Source organism: Ursus arctos, unplaced genomic scaffold (assembly GCF_023065955.2).
Source record: "Ursus arctos isolate Adak ecotype North America unplaced genomic scaffold, UrsArc2.0 scaffold_4, whole genome shotgun sequence".
NCBI lineage: Eukaryota > Metazoa > Chordata > Mammalia > Carnivora > Ursidae > Ursus > Ursus arctos.
This window is the reverse complement of record NW_026623056.1, coordinates 52328364-52345595: the sequence shown is the minus strand read 5'-3', so window position 1 is coordinate 52345595 and position 17232 is coordinate 52328364. Positions and strand designations below refer to the sequence as shown.

At 33.2% G+C, this 17232-nt stretch overlaps 1 protein-coding gene across 1 annotated transcript in view; it reads left to right on the top strand.

The window, feature by feature from the left end:
- EPHA6 (EPH receptor A6) overlaps positions 1-17232 on the top strand; it is an 815563-nt gene that overhangs the window by 371901 nt on the left and 426430 nt on the right. Inside the window, exon 5 of the mRNA XM_026491624.4 lies at positions 7789-8124. Within this exon, the coding sequence (XP_026347409.1) occupies positions 7789-8124 (336 nt within the window). The remainder of the gene's footprint in view (positions 1-7788; positions 8125-17232) is intronic.

Genomic DNA, 17232 nt, shown 5'->3' with positions numbered 1-17232 from the left:
GCAGGAAAGGCAGAGAGCATGAAAGGATCAAAAGAAATGGAGGGTCTAACATATGGCTGCATGAAAAGTTAGACAAAATATAATTACACTGTCATAACATTTTTAGTTTGATGTTTCTCATGTGTTTAAATCAATAGGATCTTTTAAAGCTACTGAACAGGTGCTGGAAGATTAACACATTCAACAAACATTTGTGTTACCCATTTAGAAAAGTCAAAACATAAAATGTAGATCATATATGTGTAGATCATATATATATATGTATACGCACATATATGTGTAATTCTAATGGACATCATTAAGAATTTCTCTTTTTCAAGTATCTTGTGAGTAAAACCAGTTTCTTTAAACTTCATTCGTTTTTTAAAAAAAGATTTTATTTATTCATTTGAGAGAGAGAGAGAGAGCTCAGATTGAGAGAGAGCATGAGCAGGGGGAGAGGCAGAGGGAGAAGCAGACTCCCCATGGAGTGGAGAGCCCAAGGCAAGGCTTGATCCTAGGATGCTGGAATCATGACCTGAGCCAAAGGCAGATGCTTAACTGACTGGGCCACCCAGGCGCCCCTCAAACTTCATTCTTAAGCAAATATCATGTGTTTGTACATTTGTATTTGAAATACAGTGACCGGGATTGACATGAACGTATAAAAGTTGAATTTACATTGGCTCCAGCTAATATTGTAAAATGGCTTCTTTACTGCTGGAATAACTGGCAACTTAAAAAAAGTCTTGATTCTCTCATTCTTATTTTGAGTATAGAATAAACAGTGTGTAGAGATGCAGCAGGACATTTCAGCTTCCTTACTCAGTCCCCCATTTCTGGGTGGGTACAGGATGTTCACACCCAGGTACCTCTGCTCTGCTTGCTATCTCTTCTTTTTTTTTTTTTTTTTTTCTCTCTCTCTCATATCTTTAAGGCTTTTTCTTCTCTTTCCTAAGCATGTTTTGCATGAAGAACCCATTCTGGTTCCTTTCTTTTCTATCTCACAACTGAAATACCAAAGTGTAACTGATTGGATAGGTGGCTCATTGTAAACACAATGTAGGAACCACAGTTTTGCAGATAGCAGAATGGGAGAAGTTGCAAAGATGGATTGTGTTACTTCTAGAAGGCTGTCTTATGTAGAAGAGAACTTTAAATGTTCACTCCCGCTATTGCAATGGTATATTTTTAAAACTAAAATGACCCTTACATTATGGAATAAATACCTGTATGCAATGAATCCCAGTTTCTCCAATAATGGTCACTGATGTAGGATGTCATTTGAGCTTCATGGAGTTTCCTCACTGTAAATACAATCATTTTTATTTCAGCAGAGGAGGTTCTCTTATCAAATCACCTGGGAAGAGTTCCTCTATAGGAAGAGATACTAAATGGTATTACTGCTGATGCTGGAGAATTGAGTTACCACTTGCTACCAGGGCTCTACAGTTGGAATTCAGAGAGTATTTTCCCATTCAATATCATCTACTTGTACACAACAAACCAATTATCGAGAAGCATCCATAATTTGAAAGATAGCATTCATTATTATCCCCACAGTGTTATGCATTTTGAGAAAGGTTATTAATTTGCTTTAATCTATTCATTTATTGTTTTGTTTTTCCTCCCAAATTATGACTGTGCTTAGTCTTTTCATATTTCTCTTTTCTATTTCTAATGAGCATTTAATTAAAAATAATTGATTTAGACACAGCAAGGGCTGTATGTAGGTGTGCATATTTTTTTCATGGTATTAGGTAACTGGATGGTATTTGACTCAGAAGACCCAAAGCCAGCCTTCTCATTATTTCATTTGTATTTTAGTGTGCTTTTATCATATATGTTGTTTTGCCATTTAACTCTTGAGCTGTACAGCTATATACATTTCTGTAATTCATACAAGTAGTTATTTTATGGGTTTATTTTTTTTTTCTGAAGTGATTAGGGCAGCCTATAATCATTTCTTAGAATTTCCCAAGGTAAAATTATATGTATGTTCTATAGCATAGAAATTTGGGGCCACAAATGTTTACTTTTCAAGTTTTTAAGTGTCCACAGAAATATATTTTGTGAAGTTTTGGGGTTTTTTGTGGGGTTTTTTGTTTATTTTTTGAGAAGTTTTAAATTCCTTCCCAATGGATAGAGAGATGGGTGACTACCCTTTTTCCTGTGGGTCTTTATTAGTTAATCTCAGTTACCGTAATATAAACATTCCCTTCTGCCTCTTAAGTGATTTTCAAGTCATATGAATCTATCTGTAACCAGTAACACCAGGCTCTTGGAAAGATTATAACCTCAAACTACCTGCTCTCCAATATTTGTGAAAATTGGCACTATTTGAAAAATAATTCTTGGAGGATTACACAAAACCATGCATTCTATTTGTTCCCTTAGTTAAAGCACATATTACCTCTGGATCAAGCTGGACCATGATAGGCTTATATAGAGTGATACAAATATTTCAGTGCAATGTGTACATTTGTTAAGTGTTAGTCACATCTTCTATAAAATGGTGATTAATAGCTACCTTATGGGTTTATCATGATAACTGAATTAAATAAATCATGTGAAATGTTAAGTACACTTCTTAGAATAAAATTAGTGCTCAAAAATGTTGGCTAAATTTTTTAAAATGATACCTATAAGGTATAAAAGTGCTCCTTTCTGCCTGAGGACCAGTAGAGAAGTGTCACAAAGGGGTAACACCTAAATTGGAACATGAAGGATGAGTAGGAATCTTCCACAGAGCAAAAGGACATAAAGGAACAGCATGCACAAAGGCACTGAGATGCAGCAAAAGGAAGCAAGAGAATTGGTTATAAAGACACATGGTGACAAGGTTGAGAGGTTTAGGTTTTATTCTAGAAGTGAATGCTATCTGGTCTATTAGATTTTTGTTTGTTTTCCTTAACAGTGAGTTTCAGAAATAATGGAGAATCTAAAAAGAATTATCTAAGTCATCATTCACAGTACTATTAATGGATAGCAAGTCTTAATTTTAGCATCAATTTTAGTTACTGAAAGAGGTGTAAAAATATTGAAGAAAATGAAAATATGTGGAATGCAGAGGATTTGAAGTGTGCATGCTATTGTATTTTGAGCAATATTTATGTTGAAGATTTAATTTTCAGTTGCTCTTCTGTATATAAAATTATTTTTAAATGCTCTAAGATAACATTATTAAAAAGAATCTGTCATTGGAAGGCAATAAATTTCTCATTAATTTGTATGTTTTGAAATTTTGTATTTGACAATACTCTCAAGCAAAACACTATAAAATACTTCAAATATTTATTTACCAGACATTTTTTATCTATAGGAAGAATACACTTAGTAGAGTTAAAAAAAATTCTAGGGGCGCCTGGGTGGCTCAGTCGTTAAGTGTCTGCCTTCTGCTCGGGTCATGATCTCAGGGTCCTGGGATTGAGCCCCACATTGGACTCCCTGCTCACCAAGGAGTCCGCTTCTCCCTCTCCCACTCCCTCTGTGCTCTCTTTCTCTTTCTCAAATAAATAAATTAAATTAAATAAAAAATCTAATCATAAGAAGACCTAGGTATCATCTGACCATGAATATAGTGCATTACCTTGACATAATTAAAATACTTTCCTGGGCCTCATTTCTTTATCTGACTAAACTGATTTATCTTCTGTCTGGTGAGATTGAAGCCCCACTTTTGGGATTACTCAGCATCCATTTCCAAATATACAAACATTTTAGGAACAAAACTTAGAGCACATAGTGGCTTAGAGAAGGAAAATACAAAATTCTGCTTACAGTTACTCTTATTAAATACTTTTTTGCAAGATCATTTGGGAAGGACATTAGATTAACAATATGGCCATAGATAAAAGTTAAAATTAATAATGGTAATTCAAAAAATGAGATGACTTTTAGAGTTTTAAATTATGCCTATATGCAAATCTGACAACCTATATTTTTAGTACATTATTAAAATCTAGAGATGTACTTTTCATTTATTCTTATGTATTTATCTTTCTTCAGTAAAATTTACAACTTACTCATTGCAAAGCATTTACCTAAATATCTGTAGATGGTTCATTATATTTTTTTAAATATTCTCTTTGTCATAGATCAACATAGAACTATTTTTCTCTCATTTGTAAACTCATAAATAAGAAGAAATTTCCTTTTTATTAAGAAACTAAGCTACTATATTTATGATAGTCATTAAATTAACAAATACATTTAAATTTTTGCCAAGTAGTGACTAACTGGTAAAATACAGTTCAGTAAACAGTAGTCTTCCATGACTTGATATCCTCAGTTATTTGGATCAAATTTTCATTGTTCTTAAGGTTAGAAAATGCATCTGCAAGCACAATTAGCTATACAGTAGGTCAATAATCAGTCTCTAGTTAGTATGAATAAGACCCCGGTTTATTTGTGAGTTAGCATATTTCTATGATTGTAGTCATGAAATATAAATCTACAGCAATTAATGTAGTAACTGAAATGTGATCCTTAAGTTTTCTCTCCTTCTGTGTCAGCCTGTAAGAGTGTTCTGCAGAATGCTAGTATTCCTATAGATGCTTCTTGGAAAATAAGGTTCTATAAACAAATGTTCGGGAATTTTGGATTCAGCAAAGAGAAGCAAATTGTGTTACTTTTGTTTCAGTGTCAGTTGGCCAGAGGAGTCTTAATTGGAGTACTAAACTCATTTTTTGTGTGATAGCTTACAGCACTAAAGACACTGCATAGGATATATTTTGGGAAATGCAGTTCTGTTTAAAAACATTTTACATAAAATGAAATAAAACAAAATAAAAATTGTAGCCTACTTGGCCTCTGCTACTCAGAGGAAGATGGGGACTGCAGGCTCAGATGCTTTTCTGGGAAGAGAAAAGACAGCACTGCCCCCAGGCTTCTCATAAGTTTGCTATTAGAGCACTATTCCTTTATTCTTTAAAAGTGTAAAGGGGGAATCCAAATTGAAGCAAACAATAAAAAGAAGATTAAAGATATATTTTCTAGGTATCCTAGTAGAAATAAAATTGTATATTTAATGTAAAGTTTTTATATGATGGACTTGAAAAACATCTAGTTACAAATCAGAATAATTGCCCTTCTCTTATGAAGTCAATCTGGAGGGTGAAGTGTGGATATTGCTTTTCTTCTATGTGAATTACTTGTTTCCTTTAAAGAAAAAAAAAATCAACATAAGGAAATCCCTAAGAGTTTTCAATACAGATGTCTTTAAAAGGGTTACTGCTGCCAAGTTTTTTTTTTCCCAATGTCACATAATCTTTGTATAATTTATAAACGATAACAAAGCAATCAGGCCACATTCATAAAAGCGCAGTGACACATAATTTAGTTGAATCTGAGGATTAGAATTAATTGTCTCTCTTTGTTCCAAGTTCTAAATCTTAGCAAATGATTCACTGCATGTCATTACAGCTTAATATTTGCATGAAATCACAGTTTAGCTGGCATAATTTAACAGCAATTAAAAAGCTATTTAATCGTCATGCAAATTGGTATGAGGGCCCTTGAGTAAGAAGGGTGTCTGCCTTTTTTTTTTTTTTTTAAGTATCTCCAGGCGGACAGTTATATACTTGCAGACACCCATAACATAATTGATAACATTCTTCCTATTCATAAAAATATAAGTGAATTATAATTCATGTTTTCCCTTATAAACAGAAAAGAGCAACAATATGAATATGTCATTCTGTAGGAAGACCTTATTATGATAATGATAATGTATCTTTATCTCCCAGGCGTAGTCTAGGTGGAGGTAAAAAGCTACACATGTCCCTGTCCTCTAGCTTATAATGCCTTCCATATTTTCCTTTCTGAAGAAAGACACTTCTGTAACTCTCTGCAACATGAAATGGCATAAAGCAAAGTATGCAGAAACCTGTTAGAAAAGTTAACCATCCCATTTCTAGGTCAGGCTTTAGGTAATATACATACAGAGACTGAGGCCCCTACCCATCACGTTGTGGTTATCAGGATCCAACAAAAAGAAAAAGGAAAACATAAAATAACAATTCTTGATATCTCAAACCCAATACATAGTCATGTAAATTTATGAGTAATGTTGTGCTGTGTAACACTGTATAACAGATCTCACTAATGAGTTCCCTGCACTTATTCAGACTATTCCCTACACTGCAGCCAGAAAGCCAGAATATTCTTTTTAAAACACATTATCTCCATATATAAATTCTCTAAGTCTGTTCCTGTTGTGCGTAGAAAAATATCCAGACTCATTACAATGAGCCTAGGAGTCTCGCGCTTTCCAACCCCTTCCTCTTCCTTAAAACTCACTTCTTACTTTTTCCTTTCGCATTCTAGCTGTAGTGATTATCTGCCAGTTCCTTGACTATTTTAAGATCTTTCTTGACTAAAGAACCTTCTACCCTTAATACTCTCCTCACTCCTCTGATATCCTCTTCCTCACCACCTCTATGAGGCTTTCTCAGAATGTTTTTCAGATTGGTCCTCCTGATAATGGGAGTTGTTTTAAATTTTATTTATTTATTTATTTATTTATTTATTTATTTATTTATTTAGAAAGAGAAAGAGCACATGAGTGGGGGGAGGAGCAGAGGGAGAGGAACAAGAAGACTCCACACTGAACGTGGAGCCCCATGTGGGGCTTGATCCCATGACCCTGAGATCATGACCTGAGCTGAAACCAAGAGTCAGACACTCAACCAACTGAGCCACCCAGACACCCCAGTCCTCCTGATAATGTTTATTTCACCTCCTTTCCTTTTGATTTTTGCAATTGTACTTACTATAATTTGAATTTTATTCTTCCGTTTAATGTGTTTATTTGCCTGCCATTCAACTTAGATGTATATAACAAAGTAGGAATTTGTTTGTTACATTCACACTGTAAGTCCAAGATCTAGCAGGTTATCTGGCATGCATAGTAGTCAGTTAAAAAATATTTATTTCATGAGTGAATGACTGTATCTTGAGATCAAAAAGGACCCTCTACCCAAACTGGAATTTCTCTCTATGGAAAGAATGTTGCAGATAATACTATCCCACCTTCTAAGCGAATTTTCTTGATAGCAAAAATTTAAAGAATTGTTTTAGATTTCTTAAAACTAATTCTTCTAAAATATGACAGGAATGTTATTTTATTATATTTATGCAATGAATCTATCAAAAGCATAGTCTTTTACAGAAAGGATTCTGTATTATTTCACATTTCACACGTATGTTATGTGTGAAGTAACCTTCAGTTAAGGTTTATGCAAGGAATGATACAAAATTAGGATTTGAAGTACTCATATAAGTGTAAAAGACTATTGACAACAATTTTAAGAAAAGACTGGAGTAGTTAAAGGATATTAAGTACTTTATGCAGTGTGATCCATATGGAAAAATAGAGACATGTTGTGTTTCTATATATGTATGTTAGTATTTTTCAAATTTTGAAAATGGTGATATAATTATTAAAATGTAATTAAAACCATCACATAATTTAAAACAATGTTTGCTTATGATATATTCCAATAAGCAAATTTTCTAAGTATAATTATCGTATCTTTTGGAGACTTTTGGCTTTTGATATTAAATATTCACATATACTAAATATAAATATTCATATACCAAAAGTTAAGATATAGACCATCTTCCCCCTCAAGACTCCTTTCTTACTAAGCTTAATCAGATATTTTTACCATATTTCTTTATGGCTCCCATCAGAAGAGCTCAAACTAATGTACAAGACAAATGTTTACTGATGAAGTTTTCAAGTTAGCACTCTTCTAATTCATTGTCCTACACATGTACATTTGTTTTTTAATTGCTTTTCTCTAGGGCCACCTTCAGCTCCTAGGAACGTGGCTTTTAACATCAATGAAACAGCCCTTATTTTGGAATGGAGCCCACCAAGTGACACAGGAGGGAGAAAAGATCTCACATACAGTGTAATCTGTAAGAAATGTGGCTTAGACACCAGCCAGTGTGAGGACTGTGGTGGAGGACTCCGCTTCATCCCAAGACATTCTGGCCTGATCAACAATTCTGTGATAGTACTTGACTTTGTGTCTCACGTGAATTACACCTTTGAAATAGAAGCCATGAATGGAGTTTCTGAGTTGAGTTTTTCTCCCAAGCCATTCACAGCTATTACAGTGACCACGGATCAAGATGGTAAGTTCCATCTGCTGTTCTCTCTAAACAAACCCGTAATTCCCTTTTGATGCCTAATATCCCTGGTGGACCTCTATTCACTGAGGTACAGTTGTATACTCTGTACACTAAAGAGGTGGTCTTCTGGTTGTTGTCCTTACCATTTTCTAAGGTCCAGGAAGATATTTTTTATATTACTTATTAGTAAGGTTAATTAGATATAATGCTTCTATCCAATGTTTATGCATTGCTTTAGATATAATCCTATACAAATACATCTTAATGAGCAAGTCCATATTACTTACCAACAAATATCGGATATAAAAAATGTTGGTAAAAAAAATGTTGCAAAGTGAATTGAAATTCAGTTACTCCATTTATCCTGCCATTCCTTTTCCCTATCAAATAAAGCAAATAATAAGAATTCATGTTAATTATAATTCATATCTATGTTGTAAAAACATTGCAGCCTACATGCTTAACTGTGATCTACTCTTAAAAAAATAGCAAGAAAAAAATCCAGAAATATATCCAAATGCTATTGTACCATTTGTAAAAAGTTGTTGAACGGTCTTTTTAAAGAATCCAATTGCTTTCAGTTAAATGTTCCCTTAATAACAGTATAGATTTTTACTGCAACATAGTTAAGCACGAATACCCCTATGGTTTTCGTAAGTATATATTCTCTTTAACTCCCTCATAACACGATTTATTGCAGTACATGATACAGGAAAAGCATCATAAAAAGATTTTAAAAATTCCCTTTGAGAAGCATTCATAAATTATGTGAACTCACAAATGATTGTCTTATAGCAGAAAGTATTGTTGTATATGAGCACATATATATGAGACAAATTTATAAAGATAAAACTATTCTTATGCTGTAACAAATGCCACAGACTATGTGGCTTAAACAACAGAAATTTATTTTGTCAGAGTTCTAGAGGCTAGAATTCAAGAATAAGGTCCCAGCAAGGTTGATTTCATTACTCAGCAATAAAAAGGAACAAATTATTGATACACACAACTTGGATGAACTTGAAGGGCTCTATGCTGAGTGAAAAAGATAATTTCAAAGGGATGCATCCTGTGCGATTCATTTATATATCATTCTTGAAATGACATAGATATGAAGAATAGATAAGTGGTGGCCAGAACTGGGGATTGGGGGAGAGGGATATGGCCATGAAGGGCAGGAGAGAGTCTTGTGGTGATTATACAGTAACATATCTTGATTGTTGTGGTAATTACATGAAGCTACATATGTGATAAATTGCAGAGAGCTACACACACACACACGCACAAGGCCATGGATTTTACTAATGTAAATTATCTGGTTTTGATTTTGTACCATAGTTATGCAAAGAGTTATCACTGGGGAGGCTGAGTAAATGGTGTATGGGATCTCACTATATGTATTTTTGTGAATCTATAATAATTGCAAAATTTTTTAAAAAGTTGCTAAACCTATAAAATGTGTAGAATGAAGCTTTAATATTTTATTTAAAACTTTTTAAATGAATGTGACTTTTATTTAAATTATTACACATAAGTTCACCTTGCTATCTTCAGAAATACATCTGATAAATAAAGCAAAGCTAAATACAATCATCTTGTATTTACCATGCAATTTTACCCTTCATTTAGCAATAACTACACATCATAGAATTTGCTTTATGGCTTTTAAAAAGGAATTCCTATTTCCTCTTTTTTTTTTCCCCTTCTTTCCCATAGTATCAACAAAATCTGGTCAAATATATCTTCAGGATAAAAGAGATTAGCATCTTCTGTTCCTCTCTGTGTTAGCAGATTATATCTCAGGGCTTTTGGCTGCCTTTGGGTCAAAAAATATAACTCAGAACAACCATTCTTAAGTATGGAGGATAAAAACAGTATATCACTTAAAAATATATATACCTATCTTTACATACTTTCATACATATTGCATTGAGCAGCCTTTCGTTCTAGGATTAAAAGAGAGTTCATTTAGTCTACTTTTCCACTTAGCCAAGGACAGAATATTAATTGTTTCTCACTTTAAAATGAGAGAATTCATTATAACTGATTTGCTTTGAAGACAGAAGGTTAATTAGGCACAAAATAAAATACAGTATCCGTATATTGAAACTATACATTCTGGAAGGATAATATTATTAAGCAGTCCTCCCCAGTAAATTTCACTTTGTTGAAGAATATTAAGAAACAATTATTCTTAACTGTGTTTTAGATATAAATAGTAAGAAATATCTAAATATATTTAAATTCTATTTGAAAAGTACACAAAGGACCTACCTGAACTAAAATATTGCCACAAAAATTAATAAAATACGACCAGCGGGAACAAGACAAGGATGTCCACTCTTATGACTTTTATTCAACGTATTGCTAGAAAATCTAGCCACAGCAATCAGACAACAAAAAGAAATAAAAGTCATCGTAATCAGCAAGGAAGAAGTAAAACTCACTATTTGCAGTTGACTATTTGCAGTGATACTCTACATGGAAAACCTGAAAAATTCCACCAAAAATCTAGAACTGATAAACAAAATCAGTAAAGTTGTAGGATACAAAGTCAATGTACGGAAATCTGTTGCATTTCTATACCCCAATAATGAAGCAGCAGAAGGAGAAATCAAGGAATCACGCCCATTTACAGTTGCACCAAAAACCATAATATACCTAGGAATAAACCTAACCAAAGAGGTGACAGACCTGTACTCTGAAAACTATAAAACACTGATGAAAGACATTGAAGACAACACAGAGAACTGGAAAGACATTCCATGCTCATGGGTTGGAAGAACAAATATTATCAAAATGTCTATATGACCCAAAGCAATCTTCATGTTTAATGTAATCCCTATCAAAAACCACCAGTATTTTTCACAGAACTATAATAAACAACCCTAAAATTTGAATGAAACCACAAAAGACCCCAAACAGCCAAAGCAATCTCGAAAAAAGAAAAGCAAAGCTGGAGGCATCACAATTCTGGACCTCAAGTTATATTACAAAGCTGTAGTGATCAAGATAGTATGGTATTGGCACAAAAATAGACACATAGATCAATTGAACAGGATAGAAAACCCAGAAATGAACCCACAACTATATGGTCAATTGATCTTCAACAAACAAGAAAGAATATCTAGTGGGAAAAAGTCTCTTCAACAAATGATGTTGAGAAAACTGGAGAGCAACATACAAAAGAAGGAAACTGGACCACTTTCTTACACCATACACAAAAATAAACTCAAAATGAATTAAAGACCTAAGTGTGATACCTGAAACCATAAAAATTCTAGAAGAGAACATAGACAGTAACCTCTTTCACATCAGCCATGCAACTTTTTTCTAGATAGTCTCCTGAGGCAAGGGAAACAAAAGCAAAAATAAACTGTTGGGACTACATAAAATAAAAAGCTTCTGCACAGTGAAGGAAACAGTCTACAAATCTAAAAGACTACCTAAGGAATGGGAGAAGATATTTGTAAATGATATATACAATAAAGGCTTAGGATCCAAAATAGATAAAGAACTTATAAGACTCTAACACCCCTAAAACAAATAATCCAATTAAAATGGGCAGAAGACATGAATAGCCATTTCTCCAAAGACATCCAGATGGCCAACAGATACATGAAAAGATGCTCATCATCACTTACCATCAGGGAAATGCAAATCAAACTACGATGAGATATCACCTCACACCTGTCAGAATGGCTAAAATCAACAACACAAAACCCAACAAGTATTGGTGAGGATGTGGAGAAAAAAGAACCCTCTTGCCCTATTGGTGGGAATGCAAACTGGTGCAGCCGCTCTGGAAAACAGTATGGAGGTTCCTTAAAAAGTTAAAAATAGAACTACCCTATGACCCAGCAATTGCACTACTAGGTATTTATCCAAAGGATACAAAACACTGATTCAAAGGGATACACACATGCCCATGTTTATAGCAGCATTATTTACAATAGCCAAACTATGGAAGCAGCCCAGGTGTTCATGTATGATAAATGGATAAAGAAGATGTGGTGTACATACAATGGAATATGATTCAGCCATAAAGAAGAATGAAATTGTGCCATTTGCAATGACATGGATAGAGCTAGACATTTTGCTAAGCAAAATAAGTGAGTCAGAGAAAGACAAATGCCATATGATTTCACTCACATGTAGAATTTAAGAAACAAAAAATAAATGAGCAAAGGGAAAAAAAAGAGAGAGAGTGAGACAAACCAAGAAACAGACTCTTAACTATAGAGAACAAACTGGTGATTATCAGAGGGGAGGGAAATAGAGGGATGGGTCAAATAGGGGATATTGGTTAAGAAGTGCACTTTTCATCGTGAGCACGAGGTGATGTATGGAATTGAATCAGTACATTGTACACCTGAAACTGATATAACACTGTATGTTAACTAACTAGAATTCAAGTAAAAACTTTAAAAAACAACAAAAATAGTCCTTTATACAGGATGGCAGTGAGCCACTGAATATTAAAATACATTTACCTAGCCCTAACAACAACAACAACAAAAAAGTATTGTTATCAGCTTTACAAGTATGAGTGACTATCCCCACATCACAATTTTGAGACACCAAGAAGGCCTTATCTCACTGTGCTGAAATTCTGACATTAGAATATCACATCTTTAAAAATGCAAATACTTTAAGCAAGGGTAATGGTATAAAATAGCTCAATCTGTGCATGTATCAGTTATGCTTTTAATATCATATCCTAGTGTTGGGTAAAAAAAAGGGGGGGTTTATAGTAACTGGAGTCTTCCAGAACCAGACTTCAGCTGTTATAATGTGTGCCAGCCTTAATAAGATAATAGTTTTACTGTTGCAAATTGAGGAAGGCATTTTCCATCATCTCACTTGGGTATCTTTGGAAAATCTCTTTGAAGCAACTTGAAAGTCACTTTCCAAAAGTTATCTGTAGATAACACATTGCAATTTTGTTGGACTGAGAGGACCACAGTCAAAGATGTTTCTCATTATCAGTAGGTTATATATCATTGTTTTTAGGCTAAAATGGAAAAGTGAAACATGCTCTTCACAAACCTTTAATTTATTCAACATATATGCATTGCTGAGTGAACCTTTATGACCCTTACACTCTGGTGGGGAGGCAGATAATTAAAAAATAATAATTTGACAAATATATACTTACTATGTGATAAGTCCCACTAAAGAGAAGAGCAAAGTGCTCTGAGAGCATGTATTCTCTAAGTCTGGGGAATAAGGTCTTCCTGAGGAACTGGCATTTAAATTAAGTTTTGTTCTGACAGATGAGTAGGCAAAAAGAGACTGGGACAAGGGAAAGGATTCTGAGCAAAAGGAGCCAAGCATATGTTGAGCAATTGAGGGATTAGGTACTGATGACTAATGTACCAAAGGCATGTAAAAAGTTGACATATTGCAGAGGTACAGCAGAATGTGAGCTGAAGACTTAACTTAAAATTTGGAGAAAGGAGTGGGTGTCTATAAAATAGCCAAGAAAAGTTAGAGAATCACCCATTTGCTGAAGACACTGCTATATGATCAGGGCCACAAATAGGGGAAAGATCAGCAAAGTAATAATATTGTTCATGAGGTGATATTTGTATAAATAAGGAAATAAAATATGAGAGACCAAAATATATAGATAACTATATTATGTTTTTACTACTTTTTGTGTGCACAGTGGAGAACATGGAGATAAAGAGGACATTTGCATTGAAGTGCCTTTTCCTTCATGTAGTTGACTAATATGTATATATCTTTCCTCACATTTAAGAAACATTAAGGAAACCATATTGAATAACCCTGACTTAATTGTTTGCTATCTGTTTATAATTAAACAAATATAAAAAAATTTCCAAATCACTTACAACCACTTAGCTGTAGTTAGGAGAAACATTCCTTGATTATTCTGATTCCAGTTGGATAAATAAGATTATAGATTTAAAACTATGACTCTCATAATTAGGAATCTTTGCAATAAACCTTAATTAACTGACTTCTACAATCCCTAAGAGCTATTTTTGCAATCTTCTATTTTCATAGTTTATTCAAATGGTTTTTAAAGGTGTTTCATTTAGAAAGCAACACCTAGAAAACATTTTATTTTAATCTTCAGTGCATGATAGGAAAACTAAGGTGTGTAGTTCAGTAAAAGGAATTATTCAGGTCATAGACAGTAAAGGAAAATGTTAATCATGGATACTCAACCTGAAACAAATTGTGTTTGTAGATATCCTGACATGTGCAAAAACCTTTAGGGACCATGTTCAAAGTGAAAGAAATGCTAAATTACAAACCAATTCTGCTGATATTTGCTAACGGGTCTTTAAGGCAATTATCATCAGAACCAGTTTGTCTAATTCCTTGGTTTCTTAAAATATATATTTAATACTCCCATCTCTGCCATTGGGTGACTATTCTATATAGGTCTTGCCTTAGGCTCACATTTTGATTGGAGATTTCATATATTTGCTCAGGGAGCAATAATTAATTGAGCTAACATTGAAAATAGATTTAAATAAACAGAATTTGTATGTATTTATAAACTTGAGATGTCTATATGATTTGTAGTTCACTGCATTTTGGAAATACAGTCTATTTCAAAAGCCAACCTTTTATACATTGCTGGAGTAGGTAATTAGGGACACTATAAATATTCATTTGTCTTTATATCTGTATTTTAAATTATTTTATCTCTGGATATCTCTCACAGTCCTGTAAAATTCTTGACAGCAAATAATTATTTTTCCAAAATCTGCACAAGTCTATTCAAAGTAAGAAAAAAATCAGTATAAAAGTTTTAAATGCTTACTAAATATACACTGATTACAATCCAATGACATAAGTTTTTTTTTAAAGGCAATAATGATCATTTAAGAGAGATGCTGTATTATTTGTATATTTCATTATTTTTTAAACACAAGAAGATTGCATATCAAAAACTACAACACCTTATATCGAAGTATAAAATGTTCCTATCTCCATAGGAAGTATTTCTGCTCTGAAAAGTGTGCTGAATATTTTTTTATGGAAGATAATTGAAATATCGGTCTAGTTAATCATAACTAAATAACTTTATGGTCCAGCCAAATATTAAATTATAATAGAGTTTGGATGATTGCAAACTTTTTTTACTCCTGAGAAATGTTAAATTACTTCCAAGTCTAGTGTCTTTTTGTGGCATGCATCCTTTGAGTAAATGAATGATCTAGAAAAGTCCCTTAGACTTTAGCAGTTAATTTGCTGAGATTAGTCAGTGGCTCAGCTCTCAGTCAATGCGTGCAGAAATTGAACTGCTCCCAGTCAGTTATGTTCGATAGCACACATGTTTCTATGTCACTGAACCATAACCAAATATTTTTTAATATTTTGCTTTTCCAACCAATATGTGAGCTTTTTGAGAGCAAAGATGATGTGTTTTTGACTAAGAATATTCTCAACATCCATTTTTTCATTGACTTGCACTAACAGAAATTGGAAATGGTTTGAATTATCTTTGATTCATTCATTTATTAATTCATTCATTCAAAAATATTTATTGAATATATACTGTGTGCCAGGAACTCTTCTATGTAATAGAGGTATAGCAAATAAAGGAGAAAAACAAACAAACAAAAACCAGTTAAGTGCCCCTGCTTTTGTGGATACAATATTCTAACGGCAAGTAGTGATGTCCCATGAAGAAGAACCAAGCAGAGTAGGAGATTTGGAAGAAAAAGAAGCATTTTACATGGGGAAAGCCAAAACTACCTCTCTTGATAACATAACACTTGAGAGAAAACCTGGGCATATATAAAAGACTATTCCAGGTAGTGGGAATAAAAAGGGCAAAGCCTTAAATTTAAGCAGACATTTGTCTAGAAAGTAACAAGAAAATATTATTGCATGTATTTTCTTTAGCACGTACTAAATTTCATGCTGACTAAATCCTCTGGTGCTGTGCTTAGAATTTTCAACAAAAGTTTTAATCAACACTAACCCATCCTTTAATAGCAATCATGGTTTTTCTTGGTGATCATACATTGCTGGAAAAATGTGTTTAATCCTGAACTTCATTTTAAGCAGTTGGCTCTTAGAATTATCACCTGTTTCTCTGAAGAATTCTCATTTGCACATTTTGCAGGAAAGATGACCAAGTATTTTCTTTAGTATAAACTAATAAGATCTTATTGCTATTATAATGCCTCTACTACTACATTAACAATGTTAATGGCATTTGTTCATAGAAATTGAAAAGTAGTGGTAGAAGATTGTTTAGTAAAATATTTTATAATCCTGCAAAAACAAATGTGGTTAGCAGTGAAGGTAAATATATATGATTGTACCATGCAGAATCTGTATGTGCCATAGGATATAAGGCTCTACTGTATGGTAGGCATATGTGTAGCCAATTATTTGCTCATTTCCAATACAGTTCTTTGATTGGAGATGGAAGCCAATTTAATTTCATAACTAAACTCGGCCTACAAAACAAACTGGCTGATTTAGATAGCTGGTTTTTATGAGATTTTGAAAAATATTTTTTCCAAAAGCCTCCTTTGTTTTAAAAATTATAAAGGATTGAAAAAGCATTAATGTGTAAGATTTAAACTAAAAGATTTTCAAGGTTGACAGATTATCCTGATCATTATTGAAAATGTGAAATGTCCTCATACTTAAGTCCTCTAATTTATAAAGATTGAAAACAAATTACTGACCTTTTAATCAGACTGAAATTCCATATAGAATCTTTAGATTAAATAGCTTTTTCTTTTTTCCATGTATTCCTCAGCACTTTTCTATTTGGTTTGGATTCTAAACAGTCAATTCCAGCTACATAATTTGTGATGCCCAGTGAAAAATGAAACTGCAGGACCCTTTGTTCAAAAGACAGGAAAAAAGGGTCATTAAAGGTACTAAAATATAAAGCCTTTTCCTTCTGCAATTTCTCTCTTAACTTGTCATGGTGCTTTTTAATTGCCATTTTATGTCCTTATAAGTAACAAAAAAAAATACAATTTCAAACTATTAGCATAAACTTTGCCATTCATCTTTATATTGCTCAATGCCACCTTTAAATTCAAATATAAAAACATTTAACTCATCTGCGGAATCATCAAAATCATGAAATTCTTTTCCTGT